This window comes from Trichomonas vaginalis, chromosome II (assembly GCF_026262505.1).
Source record: "Trichomonas vaginalis G3 chromosome II, whole genome shotgun sequence".
NCBI classification, from domain to species: Eukaryota; Parabasalia; order Trichomonadida; family Trichomonadidae; genus Trichomonas; species Trichomonas vaginalis.
In genome coordinates, this window is record NC_067204.1 from 1,419,227 (window position 1) to 1,429,024 (window position 9,798).

The following is a 9,798-nucleotide window of genomic DNA, read 5'->3' on the forward strand; positions in this document are numbered from 1 at the left end:
TTATATCGTTCAGAAACCGAAGGACTTCAATACAAAGAGATATAAGATAGGAAGAACATATATATATACTCAAAGATATGACAGTACAGTCAATAGAGTCAAGGTTGTGTTCGTTAACGATATGAGAGCTGCAGAAACAGAACTACTCGAAAAGTTTGAGAAAATGTATGGTGCTCCCATAAAAGGTAAAGAAAACGTTTGAAGTAGATGAGATAGATAAAGCTATAAAATTATTTGACGAAGTTGCTGAAAAATACATGTAAAGCGTTTATTTTTGTCTTTTGTGAAAGATAGAAAAAATAACGCTAATTTTTTATAAAATATTTTTTTTATTTTGTATGTAAAGACAGATATGTCAACAACAGAGAACACAACAACAGTTATAGTCCATGAAGCTATAAATGAAGAATATGAGTGGGTTCAGTTTAACAAACAACTCCGTCTCATTCGTTCGGTCAAAGACGATATGTACCAGATGCAAAGTATTTTGACGGCTTGTTTTGCTCCAGACACTAAACACGCAGACGACTGGTTCAAAAACCAAAGCACACAAGAACTTTTGAGTGAAATTTCTCTAGACCGACTTTTTTCGGCCATGCATAAAACACATGAAAATCGTAAAAATTTGCCAATAAATTTAAGAGGATATTATGTACATAGACTTTTAGTAAATGCAGTTGCAATGTGGGCTTCTCCTCGTTATGCATGGCATGTTTACAGACTTCTTGACGAAATTCATAGACAAGAACGTGAAGAGATGGAAAAGAAACTTCAAGCAAAAGATGAAGTCATTGAAGCAAAAGACAAAAACATTCAGAAAAGAATACCACGTTCGTACCAAAAGGAAAGGAAAAGAACTATAAGTATATGATTTATACTGAAGAGATGAAAAATGAAGAAGATAAAGATATGGTTATGTTGCATTTAGTCAGAAGAAACAACAAAAGCTTTTACGACCTTGCTAAGATTTACAAATCTGACAGAAATTGGTTCTATCGCGAAAACTTACCGATTTCAATGACCCCAAATGAAGATGTGAAACAAATAGTTCAAGATACGTTACCTCAAACACACTATGATATGAAAGGTTGTACAATACTTACATTCAAAGAAGATTTGCCATTGTTAAAGGAAAAAATAACAGAGTATTTTGACAACTTCAAACAAGTAGAGTAGATGAACCATTTATTTTTCAAGCTTGACTTCAGATGGCTCAGGTAGCTCTATAAAGTAAATTGCCTCGTCAAATCCTTCTGGCATTCCGAGTCCTTCCTTCCGACAGGAAAAAATTTTCCCGACGACAAGAAAAGTTCTTCCTTCCGACAGAAAAAATTTTTCCCGACGACAAGAAAAAATTTTCCAGTTGTCCGTCCGTAAACCATTCAAATTTTCGAAAATTGAGAACTTTTGGTCGAACTTCAGGAAAAGTTTTTCCTTCCAACAGAAAAAATTTTCCTTCCGACAGGAAAGTTTTTCCCGACAACAGGAAAAGTTCTTCCTTCCGACAGGACACAAACGAATGTCTCACGTCCCTCTTCCTGAATGCCTTCCAAAGCCAGAAGAACCGACAGCCCCAGCACCACAACAGACTTCTAAGACTAAACACTTACATTTTTCAAGCTTGACTTTTTACAATTTGAACTTTGTTTGCGTAGATATGAATTCTGAAAGAAGTATGAGGGTCTTGTATGACTTTGTACTTCTCCCCATAGTTCATGTCTGTCAAACTTACCTGCCATGGACTCTTTTCATAAGTTCCATGAAATCGTCTTCGGACAATCCGGGGAAAAGTATAATGTCAGTAAGTATTCTTTTAACATCCTTACTTAAACTCTTTGCTGTCTGTACACAAATGACAACTGAGATGTTAAAGTGTCTGAGCTTCTTAAGAATTCGACACATATCTGTTTCTCTGTTCTTTAACAAAGGAGAGGCGAAATCATCTAAGATAAGAAGACATCTATGAGGGTATGTCTTCCAATCGTACGATTGCAATTTCTTCGAAATGTATTTCTATCTCTTTCTGTTTGTTTCTGAAGTGTTCTTCTCAATATTCTCTGCATTTCCTCATTTGGGTCTTTAAACTTAGAATTTATATACTCATTTATAGCATTGTACTTCAAAACTCTTCTTTGGTACTTCTTTATCCAATCTAACAACTCAGTATCCTTATACATACTAACTTAGACTTCTTATAATATCTTTGAACGAATGACGGTTTGGTCCAAATTGACCAGAAGTACTACAAATGACAACTAACTCATAGAATGGGTTCTTTCTCATCTAGTTCTTGTTGTTGTGCAGCCATTTTAAGATAAGTGAAAGTCTTACCCGACCCAGGTGGTGCAATTAGACCTGTTATACCATTCTGAGCAAATAAGAACTTGTCATGTATAGGCTTTATCTGAGCATTTCTAACTTTCTCTTGTTCTTATTTAAAACATTCTCTCAAATTTCTTGTCAATGTCAGCAAACTTTTTTTCTAACATATTTTTAGAAAAATTAAAATTTTTATCTTTTAGAAAATGTCTAGCGATTTCGCTATCTATATTCGAGACAAGCTTTTCGACAGCAAAACATCTGTCGACCATAAAATCTTAACATAGTGTAAACAAGAAAGGTGAATTTGTTCTAAAGTTCTGTTCTGGAATATGACAAGAACCATAAAACATTACAAAGAGCAGTCTTAAAATTTGTCAATGACAGACTTGTTGACAGAGATGACGCCGATTGGAAAGATGAAGTCCAACAAAAGTTCTTAGAATGCAAAGAAGACACATGCGCTGTTCTTGAAGATGAAATAGAAAACAGAATAGATGAGCTATTAAAGGACAAAGAACTTTTACATAAATATGGTTCGGAGAAATTTGACATAACTCCACCAGAAAAGAAGAAGAGAGAAAAGAAAGAAAAGAAAGTAAAAGAAGAGAAGAAAGTAGAAGAGAAGAAAGAACCTGAACCAGTTCCAGAGAAAAAGAAATTTGACATGTAAAAATAAAATTTTATTTTTAGAACATTTCTGGGTCAATGTCAATGTTCTCTTCCTCTTTAGGAGCAAACACTGGCTTAGACTCTAAAATCTTTTTACCCAATTTACCTTGAACTTCAACTATCTTAGACTCATAATATTCATAGTCGTCTGCTTTCTTTGGTTCATAAGGTATAACAAGTTTGTATGCTTTGCCTTCTTTAAGGTTTGAGAACCTTCTGTCAAAACTTTCTTTGACTGCTAACAAACCTTCTATGTCTAAGTCTTCAAATTTCGCACCATTTTTAGTCACAATAGCAAACTTAACTGGTTCGATGTTCCAAACTTTGCTGAATGAAGACTTTTCAAAATGGTAGAAGTAAACATTCAAATATGTGAATGGGTCTAGTTCTTCTTTAAGTCCTGACATGTACTTGTTTACTGAGATGAATTTTGCCATCTTTTCTATCGGATAAAAAATTATTTTTTTTTTAAATTTACTCATAAAAATTTTTTTTTGTATATACACCATTCTGAACATCTAAAAGACTTTTGACATTTGCCAAGAATGTTCGTTTAGACGCTGTCATATAACCATATTCTTGACAATATTGTTTATACGAATCGTACAATGACCTTTCATCTAAACACTCAAAGTCAGTTTCATCTATGAACAGTTCATATACACTCTTGTTTGCTTCTAACAATGTTTGTCTCTCTTCGGTATGTGGAATTTGTCTTGGATTGAACTTGAAATATCTAATGTCATAAAATATGAGAACAAGTGGTTGTAAAAGTCAGATGTCAAAGTTTCTGCTAAGTCGTCAAAATATTCTGTATCTTGCATATGAGAATCTGACGTTCTGACAACTACATATCTTCTGTCAGAACTTTCTAACTTCATGGAACAGTATTGTTTGAAACATAATGAAGTTTGCAACATTTTCACAAACTCTTTGGTCTTTATATTTCTTTCAACACAACCAACTTTGTCTGTTATAAGACTCTTCAAAGCATCTGAGTTCAAAACTTTTGTTGTATCTATACTTTGAAGTTCATTTGCAAACTATAAGTTTCATATTCTCTATTGAGGAGTTAAACTTGCCACAGATGTTTTCTAAGTTTGTCATATTCGGGTTCGAATAGCCCTCTAACAGTTTGCATAAGATATCTGTAAAGAATGTGTTCTTACCAGTTCCTTGTTTTCCAATTATAATGAGAGCAGTTTCATTTTTAGCACTTGGATGTTGTAAGATGTTTGCAAACCAACATAAGATATACTCATAGACTCTTTCGTTTCCATTGCATATAATTTCTTTGACATGGTCTAACCAAGCTTCTATAATATTTTCTTTCCATTCTACTTGTTCATATTTATATCCAGTGAAGATAGAATAGAAGTTTGGAGAAGGTGTATAGAACTTTATACCTCGAACTGAAAAATCTTCTAACTTTGACAATAAGATATCCCAAGCATCTAACATCTTCATGCCAACTTGTACGACTTTTATTTTCTTAAGTTTCTGTCTACATTCTTGTTCAGACACTATTGTTGCTCTTGGTTTGTTAAAGACAACATCCCATTCTTTCATAACATAACATTCTGGGGCAGAGTCGACATAAATGACTAAACGTTTCAAATTCTCGACTGCTTTGTTATAGTCTCGAAATGGACACATATTTCTGAATGCTTGGAAGTCATAAAAATCTGAAACATCTATTCTGTACATTTTTATAAAAATAAAAAAAATATTTTTTTTATTCTTGACTTTGTTGTTGCATTTGTTGTTCTTGAGCTATTTGTTGTTGAAGTTGTTCTTGTAATACAATACTTTCACCGGTTGCATCTTCCAATTCGAAACTTTCTGCCGTCATTGACAAATACATAGGACATAAAAGTTTTACAGGAACAAAGTTTGCGTCAACTAATGTCAACGTTATACTTGCCAAAGTGTTTGAGTTCACTAAGGTTGAAAATTCTGCATTCGAATGAACAATAGGCAAACCAGCAGAGAAAGTATTGTTTATACGCATAAGTATTTTTTGGTCATAATAGTTTCTGTCGACATTCGAATAACACTTTGAACCTAAGTTTGAAACAATATATAAAATAGGTGTACTTAAAGTCAATGGAACAGACAAACCTTGTATGACACCTTTTCCTGTTATAGGAAACTGTTGGTAGTAAAAACCAGAAATAAGTTTTGTATTATAGCTCATATCGTTTATAGTAAACTCAGTCGGACATCCAAACATAATGAAACCTGCTCTAGTTGCAGCACATGTTACACCGTACTTAAAGTATTAAATAAGTCAACAAAACCTGTTGGTGGTATATCTGAGTAAGTATCTTCAAAGGAGTATTTTTTACCATTCACAACAATGAATCTTCTGGTGTCAAAAGAGCAAAACAGGCTTTAGTCGTCATTGTGTTTAAAGTTAGTTTACAATACCGTCCTTGAGGACTTTGTAAGTTTGTTGTTATAGAATTATATGACTCAGGGTTTTTAGTCGTAATAGTATAAACCATTATATCTTCTGCCATTTATATATATTTAAAAGTTTTTCTGAAAGTGGAGAAGAACTTCATCTAAACTTTCACATGGCGTTTCTTGAAGTTCTCTGTCTAAGAAGTTCAAATATTTTGTAAAGACATAGAACTTTCCTTTGTACACGAACAAACAAAACAGGGTCTTTCATATCGTTCAAAAGTGTGTAAAGTCCTTTACATGAAATAAAGTCTATATTATTTTTCTTCAAACATCTTTCAAGAAGTTTTGACATTTTTACTTAGCAAATAAATTTTAATGAAATGTTGTGGTCGTCAAATATTTTTATGACGTCTGGGAAACTATACTTTAAGTTCAACGTTTCACCTCCTTTCATAACGTATATCTTGTCAATGACATTATATGAAACACCACAGCAACTAATGTCGGGTTCTATTTCTTTGATGTTTATATCGTCTGCCTCTGTCAAAAGTTTCAATAGTTCTTTCAAAACTTCATGAGGTGCAATGACATATGAGTTCACTTTTACAGGGTTGTGTTCGACCAAGTTTAACATTATACTTAAAGCTTGACAAATCTTCTCCTGAGTTTGAAGTTTGTCTTTCAGTTGTTGGTAGTCGTTTCGAATATCTGCAACAGAACTTAAGTCTCTGCTAACTTCAGGATATGTTGGTTGTTCTTTTACAGGAACAATTGTTATACCATCTTCGTCTTCGTATGGTTTCCCCACTTCAACATCTCTGTCTTTGACATTGACAACAACACTTTGACTGTTTGTTTGAGTTGGTGAATTTAACTTCACATCTGCCACCGCCATTAAACCTTTTGAACACTCACGCTTCTATTTTTCGGAAATGACATTTTACTTAGAATAAAAAGATGGACGTATTCGGATATCTCTTTGAATTGAAGCAAACAAAGTTTACACACACAAACAATACAAATACATTGACAGAATAGTTCTTTACACAAACAATGGTAAATGTTATAGAATAGCAGTCTTTGCTGAACCTAAATATTTTCATAAAGCAAAGAAAGTTGGTATAACGAGATGGTGAAAGTTCTTGAAGCAGACAAAAATATAACTTCAAAACTTACAGATATTTCTAAAGGTAAGTTTATCTTACAATATTATGTCAAAACTGGCGTACTGTCAATATTTGACGGAGAGAAGTCAGTTCAAGAACAACTTACTGACCTGCTGCCAAATCTGCTCGATGGAAGCTGTCGTTATATGCCAATCTGAGGAGCCCCAGCAGGTTTCATCGAACGAATCTTCAAAAGAGCATCTTCCGTGAAAAGTGCTATTGGTTTTTGTAAACTTCTTTGCTCTCAATTCATCTGGACCGTCTCTGTCACCAGTATATTGTATTTGTACAGTACCAACAGTTGAAATACCACCCATAAAGTCTTCTGAGTCAGCAAATGGAATGCCAAGCCAAAAGTTTGAACGGTCTCCATTTGTATATTGAGTTTTTTGACCTCCTGTATGAGTCCATACTTTCACATATGGCATAATAGAACTTTGCATTTCAGGGTTAATGGTTGTTGTGAAGTTTGTTGTTAAAGTTCATAGCATCTAATGTCAAGTTGTATGACCTCATATCCTCAACTGTAGAATATTCTTCTCTTGGATAATATTTGCCATCTATGTTTATATGATATTTAATACCAGGTTGTAGAAACAAGAATAGTCATTTATAGTTCGTCTGAACAGTACAACATAGTATCTGCATGTTTCATTGCAGTTGTTAAAGCAATATCTGTTCTTGCACCTGGGTCAGCACTTTGGTTTCCAACTTCACCTGCAAAGTCTTTGACAGATATTTGGTGTATAGGGAACATAAGTGGAACTGCAATATATTTGGCAGCTAAAGCATTTGAAATATCTGGGTCCAACATATAGACTGCAAGTCTGCTTTCTATTCTCTTGCATTCAAATTTTTCGCATGTGAACTTAACTGGGTCCCAAGCAGTTCCAGCAGCATTGAAATAATAGTTTTTCATTGTTGAAGTTTGAGAAACCAAAGTCTAAGTCAACTTGTCTTTGCAAAAGTCACAGAACTTGGCTCCACCAGTTCCAGCTACAGTAATGCTGAATGGGTCTTTGTTTGGTGCAATGACTAAGTTATTTTTGCTTGGAGTAAGTTCAATAGAAATTTTTCCTGCCCAGTTTGGCAAGTATCTTAAAAACCTGAAGATGAGGAAAGATGACAAAGGAACTCTAAGTTTCAGTTTTACTTTAGTGGCAGCAGTTCCATCTGAACCAGAAAGGTTAACATAAACTCCTGGAACGTTAGGGTCAAGTCTTCTTATTTTCTCAATATTTGCATACTGGTCTGTTTGTTCTCTAGCTTGTGTTGTACTGAGTTTCTCAAAGCGAACCATTCATAGTTTGCCCATGTTACTGTTTGAACTAAGTCAGAGTTAGAATATATCTTATATCCCATGAAAACTTCTGGAGCATATTGGTATCCGACATAGAAAATTCCATTGCAACCTTTCTTGTCAGACAACTTGGCAGAAGGTTTTATTTCAATGTCTTGTTCCACGTATAAGAAATGAGTTGTCAATAGAATAATATGAAACCTGTCGCAAGCAATATCTACTGTTGTTGAAGAACCTTCTCTCAAACTCACCTACGTTTCCATAGAAACAGCAGTTGTATATTCGTAAGTTCCAGGAACTATTTCTGACCTTCTAATGGCATTGTCGCATTCGTTATACCATTCGGAAACATTTCCGTTCATGGCATCCAAAACTGTTGGCGTTATATTCTGAGCGGCGTACATTTCATATGGGTAAAAATATAGAATAGTTGGATTTATATATCATAATAGAACCCACTCGTACCAAGCTTTACTTTGTTCTACTCTTCTTCTTTGGTGTCGCTTTTGGTAACTTGCCCTCTGCTTCAAGTTGTTGCATCTTTGCCTCATGTTCACCTAGTATGTTGTAAATTTCACGTGTCCTTTTTGCCTTTGGGCTCTGGTCGCCCATCTCAGGTAACCAATATCCTAGAAAGATTTTGTCATAGTTTGTATTTGAGTCTTCGCGTATTGTTTGCATGACTCTTTCCTGAGTTTCCGGTTCAAGCTCTTTCAAACAGAGCTTGCCCATATGGAATAAGCTCGTTTCCAAATATATGTTTTTGTAGCCATTCTGGTTTTCTTTCCATGTTACCAATAATATCTTTTGTGAATGGGAAAGCTTTTACCCAATGTTTCAGTCTTGCGTCATTTATTTCTGTAGTTGGTTTTATTTTGTCAAGGAACATGTTTTTCAATACTAACATTTCATTTGGTACTGTCCCATTTGAGTTTTCTTAAATATTCATCCCTTCTCGGTTCATTGTTCTGCAAAGTAAGTTTTTATGACATTTTGTAAACTTTCGTTTGCAAGGTCATGTACAATAGTTTCTTTCTCTTCTTCTATCTCCCTAACTTTCTTTCTAAACTCTTCACCAAATATACCATCTCTATGGTTCTGTGTAGTTCTTTGAGATAAATGTTCTAGAACGTCAGGTGTTATATTTCCATCAGCCATGTTCATTTCATACTGGTCCAAAATATCTGCATGTTTCATATCTTTCAATGGCATTAAAGCCGCGCTGAAAATAACAGCTATATCTGTTCACCATCACTTCCATTGCGTCTACAACTTCTTGGAATTGTGGTTGTAAGTTTATGAACCACCTATCCGGATTAGCTTTATGACCCCATCTCATTGTAGTTCCATAGTCTGCAGAAACAAAAGTAGGTTTGTTTCCATATTGGTTAGGTTCTGAATGAACTTTAAACAATGTTTCATTTCTATATGTTTTTTGTTGAAATTTAACCTTTTATTTTCACCGAGTTCAGCCAAAGATTGAACGTTATATGGTCGTAAGTAAAAAGGATTGTTGTATTTGCGTACATTTTCTTTCAGTACTTCCATTCTATGCTGAATATTTTCATCTGATGTTGGAGTCTTTTGTATGTCGGCGAACATTTTTCGATATTCTTCTACTATGTCAGCTGAATTTTTTAGACCTCTTGGAAAGATTCCATATTCTCCGCATACTCTTGTTGAGGGTCAAGATTTTTCGGCTGTTCCAAATCTTCATCTAGTTCTGTGAAGTTAGTTTCCAAAGGAGGGACTTGTTCGTTTCCTTCAGGCTCTTCTAGCTGTTGTTGCTGAACTATTTCTTCCATGTCTGGTTGTATCTGAACTTCTTCCTGTGGAGTTTCTTGGTACCTCATCTGCTGGCATTTCATATATTCCGAGACCGTTTTTAAAAAGTTCCCTATCTAAGTCATCCGGACTCATAAACCTTTCTTC

At 34.4% G+C, this 9,798-nt stretch overlaps 5 protein-coding genes and 3 pseudogenes across 8 annotated transcripts, besides 1 other annotated feature; 2 read left to right on the forward strand and 6 right to left on the reverse strand.

Moving 5' to 3' along the window:
• Nucleotides 1-8,216: part of a mobile genetic element that runs on past the window's edge.
• Nucleotides 596-1,176, forward strand: TVAGG3_0466270 (annotated as a pseudogene). The gene has a single exon. A coding segment is annotated over exon 1 (581 nt).
• TVAGG3_0466280 lies at nucleotides 1,616-1,746 on the reverse strand (annotated as a pseudogene). Its single transcript has one exon. A coding segment is annotated over exon 1 (131 nt).
• On the forward strand, nucleotides 2,526-2,992 carry TVAGG3_0466290 (annotated as a pseudogene). The gene has a single exon. A coding segment is annotated over exon 1 (467 nt).
• TVAGG3_0466300 (protein of unknown function, DUF4108 family) lies at nucleotides 3,009-3,428 on the reverse strand (the record flags this gene model as incomplete). Its single annotated transcript, XM_051235285.1, has 1 exon — nucleotides 3,009-3,428. The coding sequence occupies one exon, from the start codon at nucleotides 3,426-3,428 to the stop codon at nucleotides 3,009-3,011; it is 420 nt and encodes a 139-aa protein (XP_051093109.1).
• On the reverse strand, nucleotides 4,145-4,698 carry TVAGG3_0466310 (uncharacterized protein; the record flags this gene model as incomplete). Its single annotated transcript, XM_051235286.1, has 1 exon — nucleotides 4,145-4,698. A coding segment is annotated over one exon (554 nt), but the record flags the coding sequence as incomplete, so codon positions are not given.
• On the reverse strand, nucleotides 4,727-5,002 carry TVAGG3_0466320 (uncharacterized protein; the record flags this gene model as incomplete). The annotated part of the gene is made up of 1 exon (XM_051235287.1): nucleotides 4,727-5,002. One exon carries the CDS (start codon nucleotides 5,000-5,002, stop codon nucleotides 4,727-4,729), a length of 276 nt encoding a protein of 91 aa, XP_051093111.1.
• On the reverse strand, nucleotides 5,759-6,295 carry TVAGG3_0466330 (protein of unknown function, DUF4106 family; the record flags this gene model as incomplete). The annotated part of the gene is made up of 1 exon (XM_051235288.1): nucleotides 5,759-6,295. One exon carries the CDS (start codon nucleotides 6,293-6,295, stop codon nucleotides 5,759-5,761), a length of 537 nt encoding a protein of 178 aa, XP_051093112.1.
• A 121-nt stretch (nucleotides 8,217-8,337) lies between the features above and the next one.
• TVAGG3_0466340 (protein of unknown function, DUF4106 family) lies at nucleotides 8,338-8,598 on the reverse strand (the record flags this gene model as incomplete). Its single annotated transcript, XM_051235289.1, has 1 exon — nucleotides 8,338-8,598. One exon carries the CDS (start codon nucleotides 8,596-8,598, stop codon nucleotides 8,338-8,340), a length of 261 nt encoding a protein of 86 aa, XP_051093113.1.
• Between the last annotated feature and the right edge of the window lie 1,200 nt (nucleotides 8,599-9,798).